Consider the following 25,764-nt stretch of genomic DNA (forward strand, 5'->3'; position numbering starts at 1 on the left):
ATAAGCAGCTTCTACAAAAAGAAAGTGTTTCAGTGCAAAGAAGTAAGATTAGATGGTATGATAACCAGTCACAGGGATTCTAGGAGGTATCATTTCAGGTTAGAGGTCAAAAACAAGAAACAAAACATTAGAAACTAGGGAGAAGGGTAAGATTAGGAACTGCTGTGAACTTAGAAGCTTCGTATTAGTAGTTCCATGATATAGTTAGTTGGCCCAGTATGCAGATGCAGTGACTAAATTCTCATTGGAAGACAATCACTTCAGGTATAATATTGAGCATTGAGTATTTGCTTTCATTTTTACTCTCTCCTGAAAAGGCTTTATAATAATGATGATAGGCTTAAAATGAGGTAAAACCCCACAAGGATAAAAAGCATAAGCTGTAGAAAGCAGCACCATTCTGGAAGCTAGAAGGATGGGTAGTAACTTAGCCTTCGATGAATGTGCGTGAGATACAGATGCGGCTGGAAACAGACAGACTGGGTAAAGTGTATGTAAGAAACAGTCTTACGTGACAGTTGTCTTAAAAGTGCCAGTGTCATGAAAACACGAAGAAGAGAGAGAAGAATCTAAAGAGAGAATTCTGTGACGGTTCAGTGTTTGGAACTTGGCGCTTTCACTGCTAGGACCCTGGGTTTGATCCCTAGCTGGAGAACTAAGATCCTGGAGGATGGGCAGCATGGCCAAAAACAAAGGTAGAGAGACATCATGACGTGTGACGTTGGGTTTTCAGTTGGATCCTAGAACAATGAAAAAGCTATATTGGACATTTGGGGACAGTTGTGGAAATTCCAGTATGTACTGTATATCAGATATTTAGTTGATGTTACTGTGTGAATGTTGAATTTCTTAGATACATATATAAGAAAACCAGCAATTGATTAAATTGCAATAAAGGTATGTCAGTGTACCTTTTATTACTCTTTAATTTCTCTATATTTTGAAAATATTTTAGATAAAAAGTTGACATGGGAGGAGGTATTAAATAACTTAACAGAGGGGAGATAACAGTGGTGAAGATGCCTAGACCTGCCTTACTCGCGGCTTCTGTCAGGAGACTGCCCTTCTCACAGGCATCTTCCCCCTCACAAGAACTGCTCTCGTCACATGTTGAATCACAGGATTTTGAACTCACACAAGTTGAGGTAGCTGAGGGCAGGGAGGCACACTGCTCTATTGGTGATTGAGTGACCCTGCTGCCAGGCTTTTATTGTCCAGAACAGAGATACTGACCTAGCCAGATCATCCCGTGGTAAGAACCAATCTACAAGCCCCATATCCCAAGATCTTCCTAAAAGATTTTTAGTACTTCAGCTAACCATGTCAACTTGACTATAAAAGGAAGACATTTTTCTTTGAAGATTTTGCAAATATTACATACTGAGATAGAATTACCTCAGTTATCTCAGAATTAAGGCCTTTGAATCATGACACGAATTTCTGTTTAAGTATTATTTCATAATATACCATTTCAAGTTTCTGAGTGATCATAATATAGATCCATGTTGTGTAAAAAAAGACATTTTTGGCTCTGGCCTTTTGAGTGATCTTTAAGAAGATGTTAACCTAAACACATTAGCCTTATAAAGATGCACTTTTATTTTTAAATAGTATTGCCCATATTATCCTGCATTTTACTGAGCTATATTAATGTTTAGCTATTTATATATATGAAAACTATCTCCTACCAGTTTTGTCATAAGTAAATGTTTTTAAACTTATTTTAACACTCTGGCAATTCGAGTTAGCTTATTTATTTTGGAGTAAGCTTTTATTTGCTGTTTGAACAGGAAGCCATGCAGTGTGTGGAAGAGCTGAACGCCCAGGGCTTGCAACATGTGTTCGTGAGGACGGGAGTGGAGTCCACCCTGGAAAGGAGCCAGATCACCCGGGATCACATGGGCCAGTTACTGTATCAGCTGGTGCAGTCAGAAAAGCTCAGCAAACAGGACTTTTTCAGAGGGTCAGTATCCTACTCAACAGTAGTAGTCAGTTACTAGGCTCTTTCATAGTAGTTAATTTTAAGAGTACATATCTTTTTAAGTATTTAGCAGTTTCCATAGGTTAAAATCGTATCTGCCGTAGTATGTTGCTGTATATTGTATTGACAGTATGTATGTGGGTTGATATGATGCGTTTGATAGATTGTGCTAGTGGCTATTTTCTGACTTTCTGTATCTGATTGTGGATAGACACACACTATGAGGCAAGTCACATAACAGACCCCCTTAATGGCCAAGAAACTCGGAGCTCCTCCTCAGCCTACATGTAAACCCTGAGAAAAAAGCTTTCCTTTGTGATAAAAATTCTGGAAAATTAAACCAAAAAAGCTTCATCCTTCAAACCATGGTTCATTTTGGCCAAGAAATGCTTGTCTGTCTACTCTACCCCAATAGAAGCATATGTAACTCCACAGTTGTTGATGATTAGGTTTATCCAGGCTGGTTTCATTACGATTTCTCTTGATGGCTAAGTTGATGAAGCTTGGCTGCCACTTGTGTTAAGTCCTGTGTGCGCAGAGTCTGGTTCTCTTTGTGATCATCCACAGATGCATGCATGGATCAGGTTCTTTGTGGTACAATCACAGAATCTTACCCAGGCTTATGTTTTAAAATCAAAATCTTTTTTGTGGTCTTATAAATTAAATGCACATGATGAAATGCCACCGTATATCTCTCAGATATAGCCAACCTCTTAGAATAGTGTAATTATTAAATGCCAGGGTTGAATATACCTAGGAATAACTATTCATTTGATTTTTCTGAGGAATAATGGCACTGTCCTCAGGGTCCCAGAAGATGTATATTTGTTCCTAGAATCATTAAAAAGTTATACTGCATCAATAAGGTAGATTTCTCTTGATTCAGTGACTTGACTAGATTAAGGCTATCTGACTCAGTTAACTTAGTAAGAAACTTTGGCCCCCTCACTCCAGTAGCCAACCCGTATAAATAGTAAGAGCAAATGAGGTTATTTATAGCCTCACAAATTGAGTTCTGCCCCTAGCCAACTTGGAACTATAGTTTTAATAATAACTATTATGTTAATTTATAAATATTTGCTTTTTGCCCAGATATTATGATATATTCACCAGAAAATTTTGAAAATGAGAATGCTACATTACCAGTTACCATTTTCTCTCTTTCTTCAAACTATAGTCAGAAGTTGATTCATCCCTGAAAAGCCCTCACAGAGTGTGTTCTAGCTTCATTGGCTTTGATTGAAGTTGTGAGGTGCTAGCTTGGTTTCCAGGCTATCTCGAACATCTTCATTTCCCTGAGGAAAAATTATCACGTCCAGACACGGTGTCCACACTTGCTTTGGGAGTGGTGCTGTTGTGGCTGTTGGCAACACTGCCACAACCACGTTTCATATAGACCGAAAGGGGCACACCTGTGTCTCAGTAGCTGCTTCCACTTTCCCTGTCCCTGCTTCCTCTGCAGCTCGTGATAACACAGCAGCTTCTGACCTAGCTTTTGATACTTAGTTAGACCTAACCAGGTTATCCTTAGACAAGACCCCTAGGAAGATCCCTATTCCTTCCTAAATGGAAAGCTCTGGCAATTTTTTCTAAGGTGGAAACTAAGAAATAGCCCCATGTTAGTATCCACAAAGAGCCTTCTTGCACATTGAATCATAGTTTGCCAGTTACTTCTGAAACTTAAGTTATCAATAGATCATATTGTCCAGAGAAGCCATTTCATTGGAGCCACCGAAATGCCCTGTCTTCTATCTCTTTTAGTCCCAGTATCCAAAGATCTCTGTCCTTACTCAGCATTGTGAGGGGAGCATCAGTGTCAGCTTTCTGGATGCTGATACTGCTTAAATGCCAACTTCTGAGCAATTGTGGCTTCCCTGGTGGCTCAGAAAGTAGAGCATCTGTCTGCAATGTGGGAGCCCCAGGTTCGATCCCTGGGTTTGGAAGATCCTCTAGAGAAGGAAATGGCAACCCACTCCAGTATTCTTGCCTGTAAAATCCTTTGAACAGAGGAGCCTGATGGTCCATGGAGGTTGCAAATAGTCGGACACAACTGAGTGACTAGCACAATGCTTTCTGAACAATTAAAGCCGTTTCTGCCTAGTTTCCCAAGTCAGTGATGATTCTGGAAAACAAAAAAGAAGACCTCCAAGTTTACTGGGCCCTGATCAGCCAACGGTTAATCTTCGGTTTCTCCTCAGTTCAATTCAGTCGCTCAGTCGTGTCCGACTCTTTGCAACCCCATGAATCGCAGCACGCCAGGCCTCCCTGTCTATCACCAACTCCCGGAGTTTACTCAAACTGATGTCTATCGAGTTGATGATGCCATCCAGCCATCTCATCCTCTGCCGTCCCCTTCTCCTCCTGCCCCCAGTTCCTCCCAGCATCAGAGTCTTTTCCAGTGAGTCAGCTCTTCGCATGAGGTGGCCAAAGTATTGGAGTTTCAGCTTTAGCATCAGTCCTTCCAATGAACACCCAGGACTGATCCCCTTTAGAATGGACTGGTTGGATCTCCTTGCAGTCCAAGGGACTCTCAAGAGTCTTCTCCAACACCACAGTTCAAAAGCATCAATTCTTCGGAGCTCAGCTTTCTTCACAGTCCAACTCTCACATCCATACATGACCACTGGAAAAACCATAGCCTTGACTAGACGGACCTTTGTTGGCAAAGTAATGTCTCTGCTTTTCAATATGCTATTTAGGTTGGTCAAAACTTTCCTTCCAAGGAGTAAGCGTCTTTTAATTTCATGGCTGCAGTCACCATCTGCAGTGATTTTGGAGCCCCAAAAAATAAAGTCTGACACTGCTTCCACTGTTTCCCCACCTATTTCCCATGAAGTGACGGGACCAGACGCCATGATCTTCGTTTTCTGAATTGAGCTTTAAGCCAACCTTTTCACTCTCCTCTTTCACTTTCATCAAGAGGCTCTTTAGCTCCTCTTCACTTTCTGCCATAAGGGTGGTGTCATCTGCATATCTGAGGTTATTGATATTTCTCCCGGCAATCTTGATTCTAGCTTGTGCTTCTTCCAGCCCAGCGTTTCTCATGATGTACTCTGCATATAAGTTAAATAAGCAGGGTGACAATATACAGCCTTGACATACTCCTTTTCCTATTTGGAACTAGTCTGTTATTCCATATCCAGTTCTAACTGTTGCTTCCTGACCTGCGTACAGGTTTCTCAAGAGGCAGGTCAGGTGGTCTGGTATTCCCATCTCTTGAAGAATTTTCCATAGTTTATTGTGATCCACACAGTCAAAGGCTTTGGCATAGTCAATAAAGCAGAAATAGATGTTTTTCTGGAACTCTCTTGCTTTTTCGATGATCCATTGGATGTTGGCAATTTGATCTCTTGTTCCTCTGCCTTTTCTAAAACCAGCTTGAACATCTGGAAGTTCACGGTTCACGTATTGCTGAAGCCTGGCTTGGAGAATTTTGAGCATTACTTTACTAGCGTGTGAGATGAGTGCAATTGTGTGGTAGTTTGAGCATTCTTTGGCATTGCCTTTCTTTGGGATTGGAATGAAAACTCACCTTTTCCAGTCCTGTGGCCACTGCTGAGTTTTCCAAATTTGCTGGCATTTGAGTGCAGCACTTTCACAGCATCATCTTTCAGGATTTGAAATAGCTCAACTGGAATCCCATCACCTCCACTAGCTTTGTTCGTAGTGATGCTTTCTAAGGCCCACTTGACTTCACATTCCAGGATGTCTGTCTCTAGGTGAGGGATCACACCATCGTGATTATCTGGGTCATGAAGATCTTTTTTGTACAGTTCTTCTGTGTATTCCTGCCACCTCTTCTTAATATCTTCTGCTTCTGTTAGGTCCATACCATTTCTGTCCTTTATCAAGCCCATCTTTGCATGAAATGTTCCCTTGGTATCTCTGATTTTCTTGAAGAGATCCCTAGTCTTTCCCATTCTGTTGTTTCCCTCTTTCTTTGCATTGATCGCTGAAGAAGGCTTTCTTATCTCTCCTTGCTATTCTTTGGAACTCTGCAATTCAGATGCTTATATCTTTCCTTTTCTCCTTTGCTTTTTGCTTCTCTTCTTTTCACAGCTGTTTGTAAGGCCTCCTCAGCAGCTGTTCTGATTTTCTGCATTTCTTTTCCATGGGGATGGTCTTGATCTCTGTCTCCTGTACAGTGTCATGAACCTCCTTCCATAGTTCATCAGACACTCTATCTATCAGATCTAGTCCCTTAAATCTATTTCTCACTTCCACTGTATAATCATAAGGGATTTGATTTAGGTCATACCTGAATGGTCTAGTGGTTTTCCCTACTTTCTTCAATTTAAGTCTGAATTTGGCAATAAGGAGTTCATGATCCCAGTCTTTTTTTTTGCTGACTGTATAGAACTTCTCCATCTTTGGCTGCAAAGAATATAATCAGTCTGATTTCAGTGTTGACCATCTGGTGATGTCCATGTGCAGAGTCTTCTCTTGTGTTGTTGGAAGAGGGTGTTTGCTATGACCAGTGTGTTCTCTTGGCAAAACTCTTATTAGTCTTTGCCCTGCTTCATTCCGTATTCCAAGGCCAAATTTGCCTGTTACCCCAGGTGTTTTTGACTTCCTATTTTGCATTCCAGTCCCCTATATGTGGTTTCTCCTACAGCTGCCCAAAGCATACATTGCTACTTGAAGAATAAGAAAGACTAGACAGATGTTTCAGATAGCCTCTCTGTGTCAGATGGTTTATAAACAAAGCTGAGATCCTTTGCAGTTTTCCTTAAAAGATGTTTTATCAACTCTGAGCATAGTAGTTGGTATATATAAAACATTTACACAAGATCAAACCATCCCCTTGGAATTTTCAGGACTTGGATCTAAATACTCTATGATGCAAATCAGATATGTGGGTAGGTAAGCACATTATTGTGTAGATCGATTCATTGCAGATAATGTGGTATAGTCCTTTAATATCATGGCCTCAGGAAACTTGTAAAAACTGTCTGGTAAGGGTAGTTGAATGTAGCTCACTGTTCACCTGGAATTGGAATCTCTTTGAAAGTGTTTTGAACAAATGAAAATGTAATAAATAAGTGAAAAGCAGGACAAAAGTTGGAGCTGACTAGAGACCCAAAATATTTGCCCTTCAAGGAATCTCGATATATTAATATTTTACTTTCGGAGATACTTATTGGGAAGGAAATTCTTATCTCCTCCTTGACTACTCGTGGAACTTTTCTTGCCACTTAAGGCAATTCTACTTTGGTAAAAGACACTGGAGCATAAGTGGACAAGCAGACTAAGTTCCATATGCAGAATTGTAGAGGTGCTTCTTTACAAGTGAAGGCCCCATTTGCTCTCATAGGTGAGGTAATAGTCTTTTTCTGTGGTATTCCTTTGAAAGTGGTACTGGAATATAAGAAGGGTCTTTATCTTTTTATTTATTTCTTTGTTTTACATCTAGTTAGATTCTCTAATGATCAGCATAATAATACCAGACCAGCTTAAGTTTGAGATGTCTTCACTATTTCTTCTTTGATTATCTACAGCAAGATTTGTATTTTTATTAAAGTTATCATAATGCAAAATTATGGAAGATGCTGCCTGACAAGGTCATTTCCAGCAATGGTAGATTATTTTGCCTTTTAGCAGATGTCTAATCAGAACTTTACTGCATTAAAAAATTAAAATTAAAAAATATATTTCTAACTTTTAATAATGTATTGCTTTCTTCAACTAAATTTTAGGATCGCAATATATAAAATAAGTAAAAATAGAGTTTCTCTAGTTGAAATGGGGTGAGGGATGTTTGAAGTCCCGTTGGTGGACCTCCCAGAAGTGCAATTTAGTGGGTGTTGTAGTCACTATATACCACGAAGCAAGGCTGTGCTATAGCTTTATTTCATTTATTCAGCCAGCAGAAAATACATGTTAGGCAAGGCATTGTTAAAGGCTAAGTAGTAGTCCAAAGACACAGAGATAATTGTCAAGCAGCTTCTGCACACAGGGCTGTAGGATTTTTCTTCTAAAATCGTAGAAAAGGATTTAGGAATAGTAAACTTGAAGAGAAGTAAGTTGCTTACCAGCTTTTGTTTCAGATATCGTGTGTTCAGCCAGCTATGTTTCTTATCATCATTGTGGATTTGGTCGATGATGGAGTTCTGCAGACGGTACCATGGTAAACTGACCAATCGACAAGGAGAAAACTGGGAAAGAAGGAGTACCTTTTAGTTGTAATATGAGTTGAAAAGAACAGTTTAGACACACTGCTTCAAGACCAAGACTGCTGCGATTGTCTCATGAGCTCATTAGAAAAGTTTATACCACTAAACCATGAAACATGAAGAGGCATTACACGTAATTAATCTAGAAATCCTGGAGCCCGGCCAGATTATGTCCTATCGTTGGCACATTAACCAAGCTGGAAGCGTACATAATGAGCGAACAGTCAGGAGTCTGTTTATAGCAAATTGGTGTCAAATAATTGCAAGCTGTGAGGTCACAAAATTGCCATTAAGGATTTATGAAGCCCAGAGTTAGATAATGTGGCTGAGCTGCCAACTGTTTTGAAATGACACCTTCAGAAAAGTGACCCTGCCTTACAGTGGTACCTCTTTTAAAGTGAAAAATTTTAGTGATGTGTAGCTCTCTCAGGTAGGTAAAAAGAACGGCACACTGTGGCTAGAAACTGGAATTGCAGTGAGCAAACACACATTTTTTATGTATGCGGAGATCTGAAAGGTACCACCTGCCCTGACCCCTCGATTCATGCACCCTTCTGATTATGTGTATTTCCTTGTAATTATTTATATGTCTCCTATAGTTAAATTCACTTTTGTTTTTGTACCTTTTAATATATTCTATGTTGGAATGATTAACACAGTCTTGAACTGTGTTTTTATACTTAAAATGAATAGCTATGATTTCCAACCTAAATAAGACTGTGCTGGTGTTTTGTATTTGATGTTTCTAAATTTTATATTTAAAAAGTCGATTTATGTTACTTCACATTGAGAAATATTCCATAGCATGAAAGCCTAAAACCACCAGCTTTTCTTTAGAGGTTGCGCAGTTTGTAACGTGTATAATGATGATGTTATGTAGTAACGTTGTCAGGCTCTTTTGTATTCACCCAGCTTTCTTCCCCATTGTAAGCTCCTCAAAGGGAGAATTTGTGTCTTTTCTTCTCTTTGTGTCTGGTCTGTATTACAGGAAGTTTTCCGTCAGTGCTTCTGACCGACTCAGAGGATGTGATTCTTAGCTATGGGGAACTCTTTATAGTTGGGATTAAATTAATAGCTTGTTACCCTAGAACATCATGAGACTGCCTCGTTTTCATTAAGTCTTTCAGATGGCAGTTCCACACAGGGGTGTTTTCTGGTCACCCTCTAGCGTATCCTGGTACCTGAGGTCCTGTTCTTCAGAGAATTAACCCTGTCTGCAAATACGCTTTTGTTTGTGTTGTTTTCCTCCCCACACTGATACAAACTCTTTGAGATTAAAAGCTTGTGTACTTGATGCCTAGAGCAGTACCAGACATAGCAGTTGTTTAATGGATATTTGTTGACTGACTGGTTTTTGATCGATGTATTTGATCTTAACTTTTCAATTACACTTGCATGTGGATTTTTTCCTGTTCTTTTGCAGTTTTTCAGAAACATTGGAATTGGCAGATGACATGGCCATTGATATTCCCCATATTTGGTTGTACCTTGCTGAACTGGTGACTCCCATGTTAAAAGAAGGCGGAATCTCCATGAGAGAACTCATCACGTAAGTTGTGCTTGTTTCTTTGGATGTATTTCTAGTTAACCTGGCAGAACTCACCAGCTGGATTTTAGCTTAGTGCTGTTTCTTCAGTGCTTTTGGAGACTTTCACACTCAGCCTGTAGCTCTTAAAGGCTTCTAATTTCTATATAAAAATTTTACATTTTTCTAAATTAGAGAAGTGATGGGGGTATAATAGCCCTGTGGTTCATTAATGTTAGACATGGCTTCAGAATCACGTGATTGGAAAGTGATTGCTCCTGGAAGCTTACTGTTAATCTGGCTTTTGTGTCTCTCATTGCTCCAGTGCTGTAAGAATTTCTAGTTCCACGTGATAACCTGTCAGACTGTGGCACCTGCATGGTACCTGCTCAGGCTGTTTTGAAAGAAACTGAGCTGTTAGGCATTCCTAGATTGGGACAGGAATGGGCAATTGTCGCTACACGGTGTGGGCTAGTATTTCTCCCAAAACTGCTCTCATAGTCAGACTCGGCATGCTAGTGTGCCCCTGTGAGGTTCACTAGTGTATTACAGCGCATCAAAGGTTATGGCAGTCCTGTGAACAAAGCAACAAATAAAAATAACTTAGATTTGTTTCAGTCAGCATCACTTCGTTTAATTGACTGTTGAATCCTTTTTTTGAGGAATAATTGTTAATATGCTGTGGAACATAGTTTGTGAAATACTGATTTAGACTATGGGAAAATTGGTTCCTTTCTGTTTCATCCATATTCTAAAGAAAAGCTTCCTTCCTTAAACATATTTCATAAGCAAGCTTCACACCTTCCTGTTACCTAAGGTGCTTCTCTCCTTTGAGCTTAAAGTGGAACTTACATAAACAGAGTAAGTGAGACTGATCTCTGCATTGCTTTTATCACTGAAACAGAGAAAAAGGCAAAACCCAGGAGTTGTAAAGCCTCTTTCCAGCTTCTCAGTGAGGCATAAAAACCCGAGGTCTCTGAACTACTTCTGCTGAAAATTATTACTTTGAGCATGTTCTGGAGCTTGGACTTTCTCAGTATTATTTAGGTTGCACAGTATCTGTTCTTTGGGCACACTTTGTTTGCCTGTTTTTTAAAACAGAGAATTTGTTCAGAGGTACTGAAGCACTACTTGTGTCTTTTACAGAGAATTTTGCAAACCTTTACTTCCTGTTGGAAGAGCTGGAATCTTGATTTCTGAAATATTGCACCTTCTATGCAAACAAATGGTGAGCGTTAAACTTAGTGTTGGACTTAGCAGTGTATTAGGAAGTGTCATGATTTTGATCTTGGTTTATCTGTGAATAACTTGGGTATCGCTGTGTAAGTAATTCTGTTAACTTCTATTATTTGCGGGGGGAAAAAAAGTGAGGTCTCGGGTTCAGTCTAGTTTTTTCCAAAGGTATATTTGCCTTTCTGTTCTCTAGTAATTTGGGAAGAAATTATCTAATCTCAGCTAGATTTGGTAAAATTTAAAGAATCTCAAGATGTGTTTTAATTTATTTTCTCTTGAAGCAAAATGGCTATATTATTTATACTTTATTATAATAGATTTTGATTAAAACTCCTCCACTTTCAGAGAAAGATGAGATTCATGAAATGATTAATTTTATTATTTTTGGATTAAGGCTAAGTAATCTGATTAGAAATAGGTGGTAAAAATTCACATTGATATCACTTATACATGGAATCTAAAATACAAATGAACTTATCTCTGCGATAGAAACAGACTTTCAGAATAGAGAAGGGGCTTGTGGTTGCCAAGGGGAGGGGGAGATGGGTCGGGAGTCCGGGTTGGCAGATGCAAACTGCTGTGCACATAATGGATAAACAGTGAGGACCTCCTGTATAGCTCAGGGACGTATCAATATCCTGTGATAAACTATAATGGAAAAGGGTATGAAGAAGACCGTGTGTATGTATACATGTAACTGAATCACTTTGCTGTACAGCAGAAATTAACGCAACATGGTAAATTAACTGTACTTCAATAAAATGATTTTTTAATGGAAAAAAAAATAGGTGGTGAAAATGATTCTGCAGGATTGTGAATTTCTATCTTAAAGTTACATTTATTTTAGAATTACTGCATAATTCTCTGCAAAGCCCTTTGCCAGGAATTTAGTCTACAAAGATGACTAAACCTTCAAAGAATTTATAGACTGGAAGGGGAGATGGACAAATCTTAACCAAAAAATTGTGTCCGTGCTATATTAGAGGTTAAGAGGTTTGGAAAAGTGGTATAGCTTCCCAAAGAGGGAGGTGATGTAACTCCTGGGGTGAGAAGCATCAAAACAAAACAACTCCCTTGGAAAGTTCTAGAGTGATTCCTGACTTATTCATACCAGAGCAAGAGATACTGGGATGATAGAATTTACTGTTTTGTAGGCACTGATAAAAACCAAAACAAAACAGCTTATCATTTCTCTGTCTAAATCTGCAGAAGTTCCCCTGTATCTAATTTGTGTGATAATTACTCGTAGATAGGTATACTGAAGAGTCTCATCTCTAGTTCTAGCTGATTATATATTATTAATACCCCTTGCTTGATGGCACTGAAGTTTTTATTGAACCCTAATTTCTAGATCCAGAATTTTCTCCACCTCTTCTACCTATTTGACTTCATCCCTTAAAATTCAAATTCTTGTTAAGATTTATTTGTAGAAACAGAAAGCAGGTTCTCACTTTTCCTAACTAAAACAAAATTCTCATAGAATATAAACTCTGAAATTAACCTAGAGTTAAAATCCTAGCTCTGCCAGGTTACCAGCTGTGCCCTGGGCAAATCAGTCTGTGGAGTAACCAGTACGCGCTCCTTAGATGACAGTTGCAGCCTCGACGCCCGACGCGTTCCTTTATCACTGTGACTTGGCTCAGGGAGTGGACTTAACCTCCTCATCAGCTTTCCAGCTGACAGCAGCTCTTCTCTGCTGTTTGTTGGGCTCAACCTTGCACTTCTTGCCCTTGAAATAATTCTCATTCCTTGTTCAGGAGCAATGACTTCCTTAATCATTCTCATGTTAAGTAGCATAATGATAACCTACTATGAGGAGGACTTCCAGCAAGGCTTATTGAATAGCTTTAATCACCAATGCATATAGCACTGTTCAGGAAAAGAGACAGTTTTGAATTTATAAGTTGTGTGAATTAAACTCTTTTCAGATGATTATATTTAAAAAAAACACCAAACACCAAGCTTGCCAATCCCCAGATTAGTCATCTCGTAAAAGAAATTATTGAACCTTAATCAGCTGTACTTCACTTTCCACTACATTTATGTACATTTAGACATCTCAGCTTAAAAGCTGAGAATCCTAAGAAATTAACTTCATGTCAACACAAGGAAAAGTTTCAGTTTTTTTAGCCTTCACAGTTTTGCACTCTTGACTTTTTTTTCCTCCTTTCAATGTAGAAGTAAATGAACTGAACTTAATCTCTGTTTTAGAGCCATAAGAAAGTGGGAGCCCTATGGAGGGAGGCTGACCTCAGCTGGAAGGACTTTTTACCAGAAGGGGAAGATGTACATAATTTTCTCTTGGAACAGGTGAGTAGGAGCAAGGTTTATACCTCCTGTTTGATAGTAGTTGGTCTGTTTCTTAGAGGAGCTAAAAGTAATTACATCAATATTCCAGTTATTAAGTGAAAGTTAAAATTGCTCAGTCGTGTCCGACTCTTTGTGACCCCATGGACTGTAATCTGCCAGGCTTCTCTGTCCATGGAATTCTCCAGGCAAGAATACTAGAATGGGTAGCCATTCACTTCTCCAGGGAGTCTTCCCAACCCAGGGATTGAACCCAGGTCTCCTACATAGCAGGCAGATTCTTTACTGTCTAAGTCACTAGGGAAGCCCCCAGTTTTTAAAATTAGACCAAAATAGGAATCATGGTCAAGATGTCATTTTAAGTCTATACTTTAAGGCCACTTTACCCTCAAAAAGACTCGTGTTTCCTAAGGAGAAATATTTTCTGATCTCTTGTCGGACGGAACCAATCACAGTTCTCATCTGGGAACTTTTAAGAACCTCATGGCTTTTTGTCTATGCATTCATTAGATGATAAATAAAAAAGATTTAAGAAATTAGACACATTTTGAAAACAAGTTACATGTATCCATGAACCAGGAATGAAATCAATAAATAAAGCAGGGGTGATAGGGTTAAAGCTGCAAGTCTTCTGAGCTCTGGGTCTGAAAGCAGAAACAAGTCAGAAGTTATTTCTGTAGGGTAATAGCCCCTTACAAGGTACAAGTTTGGAGACAGGCTTACTGCATGTCACTAAGTGGAAAATCGATAAATAAGTGTTAGGAAGATAGGTACAGTCTTATAGACAGAACCTTAGCTAAGCTGCCTACTGACTTAGTAACTGGATCCAAAAATCCACAATAAGGCAGAAGGCTCCACAATCAATATAATCTGGTCCTAAAACAAAAAAAATTATTCTCAAAATTATCCTGCAAATCAAAATCCTAAAACATCTGAGGAAAATAACTGCTAAGATAGCCTACAAATTCAGCAATAAGGAGAAAAAAGTCACTCTTAGGTTAAAAGAAAATAATAAAGCAATCTGAAAATGATTTTAAAGCATGTATATTTTAAGTTGGATAAAGACATTAGATTCACAGTGGATTTTAGCTTTCTTTTGGTTTTAAACTAGATATACTAAGGAGCACTCCTGCCATGATAATAAGAGCCTACATAAGGCATAATTTGTCTTTCATTGCTGGGATAATAGAACATGGAAAAAACTTCCAAGTAACAAAAAGAATAATGGGGGGAAAAGCCAAAGATGAAATCTGAATTCTGAGCAGTAAGCACATGTGAGAATCCCCATGGACAGAGAAGCCTGGTGGGCTTCTCTTCACAAGCACATGTAAAGGGCACGTTGCCTAATCCCACCTGAAGTGCTCCCAAAGGTCCAGAAGAAGCTGACATGGCCCTAGTTCAGTAGTAACCCAGCTCCACGAAGCACTGAACCAAAATGCTCTTTGGAGAAAACACCCTCAACTTACCTCTTATTTTCTACAAATTAATAGTTTCCAAATGTATGAGTTAATACTTAGAGTTCATGTAACATATAATGAAATAAGTAACCAAGAATGAGAGTAAACAGGCCATAAATGCAGGATTTATACTCTGGAGACTTGAAATAATAGAATGATAACTCATAATATCGGAGAAGGCAATGGCACCCCACTCCAGTACCCTTGCCTGGAAAATCCCATGGATGGAGGAGCCTGGTAGGCTGTAGTCCATGGAGTCATGAGAGTCATACATGACAGAGCAACTTCACTTTCACTTTTCCCTTTCATGCATTGGAGAAGGAAATGGCAGTCCACTCCAGTGTTCTTGCCTGGAGAATCCCAGGGACCGGGGAGCCTGGTGGGCTGCCATCTATGGGGTCGCAAAGAGTCGGACATGACTGAGCGACTTAGCAGCAACTCATAATATAAAATAACACTATTTTATAAAGAGGAGTCACAAAAAGGAGCAAAGATGATTGGGCAGATATAAAAAGAGAAGAAACTAGGTAGAATTCTGATAGATGTTAATAAAATTTAGGGGCTAGAAAGAGAAAGTCTATAATGTGTCTAATTGGAATCCTAAAAGGGAAAATAGAATGGAGAAGAGTCATTATTTAAAGAGATTGTGGCTAAGACTTTTCCAGAACTGAAAAATATGTGAATCTGTAGAAAGCATATGTATACCACGTAGGATAGTTACATTTTAGTGAAACTGCATAATATCAAGAAAGAAAAAAAGAAAAGATTTTAAAGTAGCTAGAAAGAAGCAGCATATTATCTCCAAAGGAAAAACAAATTTTGTAATAACAGCAATGAAAACCCAATTGTATACTGTCAATCAAAGTGTTACAAAGATGACAATAAAAGATGGTGGAGTCATTTTAATGTACTGAGAAAATGAGTTAATCTAGAGTTGACTTCCAAATAAGCTAACCTTTAAGAGGAAGAAGGGCAACATATATTTAGAAACTTAGTAGTACACTTCTAAATAACCCATGAGTCAAATAAATCATAAAAGATATTTTTAAAATATTTTATACTGGATGAAGGTGAAAACACAGCCCATAAAAATTTGTGGGATACAACTAAAGCAGTATTAGAGTGAAGTTTTAGCACTGAACACCTGATGTAGAAAGAAGTAAGGTCACAAATCATTAACTTCAGCTTTAACCTTACAAAATTAGAAAAAGGAAGAGCAAATAAAACTCAAAAGGAGATAACAAAAATCAGAGCAGAAATCAGTGAAAGAGAAGAACAATAAAGAAGAGTCACTGAAGTCAAAAGCTGGTTCTTTGAGAAGATAAAGTTGATAAACCTCTAGCGAAACTAATCAGGAAAAATAAAAGATAAGGCACAAATTTCTAATAAAAAGAATGAGAGAGGTGACATTGTACAAATTCTACACGTAATAACATAAACACATCAACTTAGTTGAAATGAGTAAATTTCTTGAGCAAGAAGAAGCTAATAGAGCAAGAAGAAAAACAGATAACATGAGTATGAAAGAAATTTTAGTAGTTAAAAATGTCCCCACAAAAAACACTCCAGGCTCGGATGAGTTCACCGATGAGTTCTACCAAACGTTAAAGGAAAAAGTAATGCCAGTTTTGCAAAACTTTCATACTAATTCTTCTAAAGCTTGAACAGGAGAGACCATTTTCCAACTCATTCTATGAGGCCAGCATCACATTGATAACAAGACTGAACAAAGGCATTTCAAGAAAAGAGAACTATAGACTAATTCCTAATTAACATAGAGAAAATTTTGTTGACTAAATTTGTTGTCAAAATTTGCACAAGTCACATCTAACAACAACAAAAAAACATGATACATCATAACCAGGTAGGTTTGTCACAGGAATATAAGGTTAATTTAAAATTATAAAACCAATGTATGGATATAGAAAAGATGAAGAAGAAAGAAGATCCAGAGTTAGCCCCTCTGCTGAAACAGCTGTTGAGCTGGGACAGTTAGACAGATATTTTGAAATTACGGAGTCGAGTGGAACAAATGCACTACCAGAACCAGGACAATGCTTGATGAAAAAAGAGTGTGGTAAATTTCAGGGATTTTGGAATTTTGCCTAGAGACCTAGCAGCCTCCAGCTCTGTGGTAGATAGCTGAAAGGACAATCGTTCTGTCTTCTGGTGCCAGATAGAGCAATAACGACCTTGTCCTGCAAAGGCTGGTGCTCTGTCTGTTAATCTGCCACCGCTTCACCAGGGACCCACCTCAGGACCTGGATGTTGTTTCCACCCCTCATTCTGAAGCGGCTTCTCAGACAGGGTCTGTTATAGAAGCTTAAACTGAACACACCTGAGTCTCCGCCATACCTCTCTCTTTCTCCTCGGATCCAGATGGTCACTGAGATTTCTGAAAAGTCACTGGCTGACAGCGGAGATAGTGGATCAGAGATTTCAGTAATCACACAAAAGAAGGAATATGGTCCTGGTCAGAAAGGCACTAAATAAACACATAACTACAACATCAGCAGTTCCTAGGTAAAAGAGAGAATCTGATGTCCAGACTTAGCACATTGCAAGGTCTGGTTTTCAACAAAAAAATTGTCAAGTATGCAAAGAAACAGGAAAATACAGCTCTTTCAAAGGGAAAAAAGAAACTGGCAGAAAGCATCCCTGGGGAAGCCCAAACATTGGGCTTACTAGACAAGGGCTTTAACTGTGCTCCAGTTACTAAAGAAAACCATGGAAGAGGAAATAAAGGAAATCAGAATGATGAACTGAACAAGCTGGGAGTACCAGTAAAGAGGTAGAAATTATAAAAAGGAACCAAATAGAAACTGAAAAGTGACAACAGCCGAAATGAAAAATTAACTAGAATGTTTCAGCAGCAGGTTTGAACAGACGAATCAATCAGTGAACTTGAAAACAGCACAGTTGAAATTGCTCAGTCAGGAATCACTGATTCAACACTGATTTACTATGATGAAAATCCATCTTTAATATTTGCAGATACACCTTTTATTAATTGTTTTCCCAATGAAATTTCTGGCATTGTTACATGAAACTGAATATCATTGAATTTTTAAAAGTGTCCCTATAGTTTATTTTTTAAAAAGCTTTTAATTATAATACATATTGAAAAATTAATCCATTTAACATATAAAAGGCTTTAAAAGAAGAAATTACTCAGTTTGAGGAGCAGAAAGAAAAAAGAATCCAGAAAAATGAAGAGTCTAAGGACTTAGGGGACAGCATCAAGCATTGTCGGTATATCATAACGGAGCCCCAGAGAAGAGAGAAAGGAACAGAAGAAAATATTTAAAGAAATAATGGTTGAAAATTTCCCAAATGAATTTCAACAAACTCCAAGCAGGATAAACTCGGTTTCACAAGATACAGTGAAACTTTTGAAAGACAAAAACAAAGAAGAAATAGCAAAAGCATCAAGAGGAAAAGTGACTCATCGCATACAAAGAAGCCTACAAATAAAATTAACAGCCAGTTTCTCATCAGAAACTATGATAGTGGGAGACATTGGAATGATATACTTAAAGTTCTAGAATTTAAAGACTGTTAATATATCTGCAATGTTTCCTACAAAAGTGAGGAAGATATGAAGACATTCCCAGATAAAGACTACGTTAGTTAGTTAGACCTGCTGTCCTAAACTGAGCCTTTCAGGTTGACGCAAAGGGACACTGGGAGGTAACCCGCAGCCGTGCGAGGAAACGGGGGTGACTGGCAACGGTGGCCCACAGATAAATGCAGATCAGCGGTGTTTTGTTCTTCATTTGTAACTCCTTTCTGTTTACTGAATGATTATGATTTAAAAGGCAAATCCATAAAATAATAAATACGTGTTAATGGGCATACATTGAATAAAGATATAACTTACGAAAGCAGCTGCATAAGGATGATTTCTCATGGAATTCCCGTGAGGCCCAGCGATTGTGCTTCTAGGAGTGTGTACAAGAGAAAGGAAAACGTGTGGCCCCCTTATTTGAAGTCAGATAAACCTGGGTTCAGATTCCAGTTTTCTCCCACTTAAGACTTTAAAATTACTTGGTTTCTCTAAGCCTCAGATTCCTTACCTATGAAATGCTTATTATAATATGTCTTACAGAACTTATATGAGGATTAAAAAAGAATGTTTAAGAAGCACTGAGCATAGAGGAACTCAGTCAACTATGCATAATGTTGTTATTTATAAAAATGTTTAGAAAACAGAAAAATGAGGCTTCAGAAAACTTGGCCATCCTTACCTTGACTTTTAGCTTTCTTCTAAAATGGCTGATGTAATGCCCTTTTTCTGGGAACCCTAGTACATTCTATAAGAGATAGTGATGAGCTGATCCATAAATTTGAAGACCAGCCTTCTAGGTTCTAGGAAGATTAGATGGCTTGCACAGAAACACAGGGATTCTGAGGGATAAATGTTTCTCTCCAGTGAACAAGCTAAACTTCACAGCTCACCACTGACTTCGTTCAGTTCAGTCGCTCAGTTGTGTCCGACTCTTTGCAACCCCATGAACTGCAGCACGCCAGGCCTCCCTGTCCATCACCAACTCCCGGAGTTCACTGAGACTCACGTCCATCGAGTCAGTGATGCCATCCAGCCATCTCATCCTCTGTCGTCCCCTTCTCCTCCTGCCCCCAATCCCTCCCAGCATCAGAGTCTTTTCCAATGAGTCAACTCTTCGCATGAGGTGGCCAAAGTACTGGAGTTTCAGCTTTAGCATCATTCCTTCCAAAGAAATCCCAGGGCTGATCTCCTTCAGAATGGACTGGTTGAATCTCCTTGCAGTCCAAGGGACTCTCAAGAGTCTTCTCCAACACCACAGTTCAAAAGCATCAATTCTTCGGTGCTCAGGCTTCTTCACAGTCCAACTCGCACATCCATACATGACCACAGGAAAAACCATAGCCTTGACTAGACAAACCTTTCTGTCTCTGCTTTTGAATATGCTATCTAGGTTGGTCATAACTTTCCTTCCAAGGAGTAAGCGTCTTTGAATTTCATGGCTGCAGTCACCATCTGCAGTGATTTTGGAGCCCCAAAAAATAAAGTCTGACACTGTTTCCACTGTTTCCCCATCTATTAACCATGAAGTGATGGGACCAGATGCCATGATCTTCATTTTCTGAACGTAGAGCTTTAAGCCCACTTTTTCACTCTCCTCTTTCACTTTCATCAAGAGGCTTTTTAGTTCCTCTTCACTTTCTGCCATAAGGGTGGTGTCATCTGCATATCTGAGGTTATTGATATTTCTGACTTCATTAGGCCATGGTAAAGACTCACTTTCACATTTTTAGATCATTTTATTTATGAGCAGTGTAATTAATGTTTAACTTTGCCATTAATGTTAGTTGCTCTTAGACCTCCAATTGTCTGTGTAGGTGTAGGGTAGGTTAAAGAGGTATTCTGTATAGGTATCCTAACATCTAAAGTAATGTTGAAACAAATTTGGAGAATGTTTCAGGTTATGAAAAATCAGTTGCCTGTTCTTAAAAGAACTTATGGCCATCATCTTGTGATTTTGTATGTATATTGAAATGTGATAGTTAACGCATTTATCAACGTTGAATCAGAAAAATTGTGATACTGAATAATGTTTCTGAAGCTTTATAGGAATATGTTATTTAAAGGTGGTACAAAAGATAATTAAAACAATGAATTTTTTTCACAGAATTCCAGGTAATTTTTGATTTGTGGATCCAAGGAGGATATAGGAATATATATGAGTCTTCTATGATATTAGAGAAAAATTTGTAAATAGTCTTTAGTATTTTAATCTTTATGGGTTTTACATGGAGAAGCTGTATAAAGCAAAGCATACTTATATACCTCATGGCCTTATACCCTAGAAAATGAAATATCACTTTGATTATTGATTTTTTTTTAATACCAAAGAGTTAAACAGTCATGGCATCATTTTTCACACTTGGATTCAGAATGGTCAGGAGGTGTTTGAAGGACTTGACAAAACTAAAGGTACAGAGTTTTCGACAGCTGCTCTGTGGCGATAGTGATGTTAATCATAGGCTGCCTTGCTGGTACACCTGCCCTGCCTTAGAGCTGTGTCACAGCTGAGAGCAAGACTGAAGCACCCACAGGTATGAGGTTAAATGAAATAAGCAAAGAGAAAGACAAACACCGCCTGATTTCACTTACACGTGGGAGCCACAAAACAAATAAAAACCCATAGACTGAGCGAAGAGGTAGGTGGTTGCCAGAGCAGAGGGATTGGCAGAGGTGAAATAGGTGAAGGGGGGCGTCAAGAGGTACAAACTTCCAGTTACAAAATAAGCAAGTTATGGGAGTGTGTAATGTGCAGCTTGGAGAGTACAGTCAGTAGCATTGTGCTGCCTTTGTGAGGTGACAGAGAATGGCTGGGCTTACTGCGGTGGTCATTTCACAGTGTATACAGAAGTCAGGTCACTGTACTGTACACTTGAATCTAATATTGTGGATCAGACATACTGAAAATGAAGACTGAAGCTCAGAATGTTTTGGAAGAAAAGTAGGCTTGTTTTTAAGAAGAATCAGAGATACTCAGTATAAAAAAAAATGGTATATTCAGAAGAATAATGCATTTAGAATCTTTCAGAACTATAAATACAGAATGGCTTCTGCTAATCATTTTGATTCCACATGAAATAGAAGAGATAGCCCATGACTTTGTTTTCTTCACAGGGTGATAATGTTGAATTATTTTCATATGTTTAACTTTGTATGTTTCAGAAGTTGGACTTTTTAGAGTCTGACAGTTCCTGTTCCTCCGAAGCACTTTTGAAGAAAGAACTCTCTGCCGAAGAGCTGTATAAGCGACTCGAGAAACTCATTATTGAGGACAAGGCAAATGATGAACAGATCTTTGACTGGGTAGAGGTATAAAGACTAAAGATTCATAGTCTTTTATAAAGTCAAGTAAAAATATTCAGAAAATAAGCCATTTTTCTGGGTCTCTCATTAGTTTAGTACATACACTACATTTTACCATTCAAAAATATGCATTTCTTTCTCATGTTCTCACATTTTAGATACTATCTTGGATAAAATTAATAAGCAATACATAATTATTATGAAATGTGCTGGCTTACCTTTTCATAACATACCTTAAAGTCTTGTGTTGTAGAGTCCATTGATCACATATGTCTGTATTTAACTTGTTACTGTATTCCTTTAAATATTAACTTTTGTTTATGTAGATGTGTTTTATTTGTGCACATGTTCATGGAATCATATACTAATCCCAGTTGAAAGAAAGCCATAGGGGGCTAATCTAGTTCTCTCTGTCTTGTATAACTCTTTTGTAGTTCTTCTAATGGGTTGTTGTTTCTTTAACCATTTCCAGGCGTTGAGAAATAATGAAGCTTCTTATAATTTTTTTAACCTATTTTCCCTCCTGTCTTTGGGATAGTCTATCACCTCACCTAATTGGGAATATTTTTTTAAGTAATTTATAATAGCCAATAGGATATATTCCTGACTCCTCCTCCAGGTTCTTTCATTCCTTCTTAAAAACTTGGTATCCAGGCCCTTGTTTGGTTATTCTCATACAAACATAACCTGCATTTTGAATACGCCTCTCAAAGTGGCACGTGTGAACTGAGCATGCTCATCTGCAGTGGTCCAGCAGTACAGAGTTAGGTGGTGCTTCAGCGTTCTTTGTTTTCTTCTTTAACCTGTGCTTCTGGCAGACTCACCACAGTGAACCCAAACCAGTCCATTCAGTCTTGTAGTGTTCACTCATTTATATTCTACAGGTCAGTCATTTCTTCCATGCCAAACTTATACATTTGATTTTTGAGCCAAAATAGTGTTTTAAACATTTAGTCCTATTTAGATTTATCTTCTTAAATTAGACACTTTTTTAGAGGTCTTGTCAGTACATTTTGGATTCTAATTTGGTCATCCATTTTGCTTGCCATCTTTTTCACTCTGTATCGTTTTCACTTTGCATTTGATTACTATGTCAACTTTGCACTCACTCAAGTTATGGGGAAAGTGTGTGAGTAGAGTAGGACCAAGGACAAAGCAGCATACTTTTTAGGACCAGATCTCATCGCCATCCCGGTGGACATTTCAGCTGTTAACTTGTTTATTATTACAAGGGAATACCTATTATAATTTGTCAGATGTCTTGCTAAACTCTGGAAAAGTTAAAGCTCTATCCATCGGGGCTGCCATATGGTGATCATATCAGAAAAGGAGAGGAGGGTAGTTTAGCATGAGTTGGTTTTCTTTGTCCTTATTTATTCTTAGCATAACCATCTCTTTCCTCTGTAAGACTTTAAAACCATTCATATGATAGTTTGTTGTAGATTTTAGGGTAGAATTAGTATCAGGCTTTCTGGTATATTATTGACCTCAGATACCTTCTTTTATGTTTTAGAAGTCAGGTCAGTATTTGCGTACTGAACATCATTCTCTTTCATTTCAGCAGTTTGGTCTTTTATTTCTCATATATTGCCAAATGATGCTGTTTTCACCTCTTCATCCACGTTGGGCCCTACTTTTTTAAATAATCGTATTTATTTAGCTTATCCCAGACCAACAGTTATTCTCCTTAAAAATAAGACAGAGGGTAAATTTTAATGAATGTAAATGATACCTAATAAAGGTGAATTTTAAAAAAGGATCAAGGAAACAAAAACATCACCATGGTCACTGAGCGCACGGCACATCTAAGCTGCTTGTTGCTGTAGATCTGATACTACTACTATACAGTGATCTGACTTTGCTTATCGTTTCCAGTTAGCAGACCCATTTTCCTTATTGTTCTTGCACGTTTTTGTTAATATCTTTGCTTCATCTTTAGTGTTCTTGATACTTTTCTTCATGTCTTTTCTGTTCTTGAATACTAGAATTACAGTGTCTGGCTTTATTTGGTAGAAAAGATACACAGTTCATTTCTTTGAAATGGAAGAGACAGTCACATGGTTTCAAAGTGTTATCATCTATCAGTAATTACATCTAGCTGTTGGTGATGGACAGGGAGGCCTGGCATGCTGCGATTCATGGGGTCGCAGAGTTGAACACGACTGAGCAACTGAACTGAACTGAATTTGTTTTTCTCCGATTCTGCTTGAAATCTGATCCTTTGGGGATTTTATACTCAGCTGAAATGGCTCTAAAACCTGTTTATAAAGTATTGTTGAGCCAAAGAGTAATGGTGTGTTTTTATTCTCTCATTTATTCAAAAATAATTGTTCAGACTTTGCAGAAGTAATTTCCAGGGCTAGACCAGCCTTGGCTTCAGCCTGTATATTATTTAAAGAGGTACACGAGCATGAACCATATAAAACATAAACCATTGTGAAATCTTTCTGCATAGCTCTTACCCCACGTTATTCTCAGCCTTAGCTATTAGCAATACCACCACATGTTTCTCGTCCTGTGGGACGAGATCAGTAGCAAAAGGTGGCCTGGCCCTCTGTGTTCAGCTCTGCCAGTATCCTGCAGAGCCAGCCATCTGACTTGTTAACCCCTCTTAACTCTGCTTTCAAGAAACCACCAGTTCCTCCCAAGTGATATATGTGAGGTTAGGTATTCAGCAAAGAGAGAGATACTGGTTAATCTACATCAGTTCTAAAATTCATAAACATTAAACTGATCTCTAAATATCTTTGAAATTCTTAGCTTTCTAACATATACCTTTTTAAATGGCATTTTTAATTTTTTCCTAGCCAGTTATTTTAAAAATGACTCAGTAGAAAATACTATGCTGTGCTATGGTATTCTAAGCTATTAAAAGAAGCTGAGATAAGCATTAATTCTGTTCACAGGCATAAGGAACATAAACTCTGGAAAGTATTTGAAATGCCTAGAAAATGGCTGCGTTTGTGTGTTTTCTCCTTTTGCTTCTTATCTGGTTTAGTGTAGTATTTTATAGCAAAAAGATAAGATCTTAAGAGAAATAAACTAAAAAAATAAGGTGGAGGTTCATTTACTCTATTTAACTTACCTCTGAATACGTGTTTTTGCCATCCTCAGAAAAGAGGAACAGTTATCTCACCACTACCTGAGGTGTTTATTTGAGGTAATTCTGGACATTAGCCTCTAATTCACAGTAAAATTAAGATGAAAAAGCAGTGTTAGCACACCTAAACACAGTTGCATACTCCTGAGCAAAGTGGCCTGAAAATACTCTAGTTGAGGAGGAGTTGTTCCTTCAGCTTTGTAGATTTGGATAGACCATCATAAGATGGCTTATTTATTGAAAAGAGAAGATGCTTTTAAACAGTTGTGCTTCCGAATGTGTATAGTTCACAGCACTGTTTAACTGAATGAACAAAGGATACGGAGTGGTCAGCTCCCCGGAAGCAAAGTACTGCTACGTGGAGCACTTTCAGGGAGAACTGGCGATAGTCCCAGTATTTCCTGGTGAATCAGAAGACTAATTTCTACTAAAAAGTTGAATGGGATCTCATGTGCCCTTAGTGCAAGATGAAGCCTGGTTTAGGGGAAAATAATATCTCTGGTGTGCCAAGGGTACCTTTAACTATTCTATTTACTTTGGATTGCAGGCTAATCTAGATGAAAGCCAGATGAGTTCACCTACATTCCTTAGAGCTTTAATGACAGCCGTCTGTAAAGCAGCTATTATAGGTAAGTAGTATTTCTGAAGGCAACATCTGAAAATCCCCCGTATGTCAGCTGCTGACGACGTGGGTCAGAGTTTACATTACCTTTAACGGTTGCACTGTAAAGCTCAGTTCCTGTGCCAAATGAATGCCATTTCTGCCTGCCATGCCTGGCTTCTTGGGCCGCGGGCGCAGATAGCTGCTCTGCCTGCAGCGAGCCGGGATGTGAGAGCTGCTGGGGGCCTTCTGTTCCGCAGTTCAGCGGGAAGCTGGCGCCTGCTCCTGAGGCTGTTTGCTGTGTGGACTTTTCCTTTACTTCTCACCTCCAATATTCAAAGGCTCCCCTGCCTTCCATTCACGAGTTAAAATGAACAATTTGAATATTCTTGTCCAGTGTCACTAATCTCCAAAGAAAAGCCACTTGATGTAAATTCATGTGTGGGGAAAGAAAATACCAATTATTTCTCCTGTTTTATGTTGACCTGATAAGACAATATTATTGAATGTTTATGAATT

At 38.4% G+C, this 25,764-nt stretch overlaps 1 protein-coding gene across 17 annotated transcripts in view; it reads left to right on the forward strand.

Annotated features, from left to right (window-relative positions):
• The window catches only part of EIF4G3 (eukaryotic translation initiation factor 4 gamma 3), a 353,112-nt gene that overhangs the window by 323,714 nt on the left and 3,634 nt on the right, over positions 1-25,764 (forward strand). For all 17 annotated transcript variants that reach the window (XM_045164652.1, XM_045164651.1, XM_045164650.1 and 14 more), the window contains 6 exons: positions 1,791-1,963; positions 9,578-9,703; positions 10,826-10,907; positions 13,124-13,222; positions 21,404-21,550; positions 25,192-25,273. In XM_045164652.1, the coding sequence (XP_045020587.1) occupies positions 1,791-1,963; positions 9,578-9,703; positions 10,826-10,907; positions 13,124-13,222; positions 21,404-21,550; positions 25,192-25,273 (709 nt within the window). The remainder of the gene's footprint in view (positions 1-1,790; positions 1,964-9,577; positions 9,704-10,825; positions 10,908-13,123; positions 13,223-21,403; positions 21,551-25,191; positions 25,274-25,764) is intronic.

Source organism: Bubalus bubalis, chromosome 2 (assembly GCF_019923935.1).
Source record: "Bubalus bubalis isolate 160015118507 breed Murrah chromosome 2, NDDB_SH_1, whole genome shotgun sequence".
NCBI lineage: Eukaryota > Metazoa > Chordata > Mammalia > Artiodactyla > Bovidae > Bubalus > Bubalus bubalis.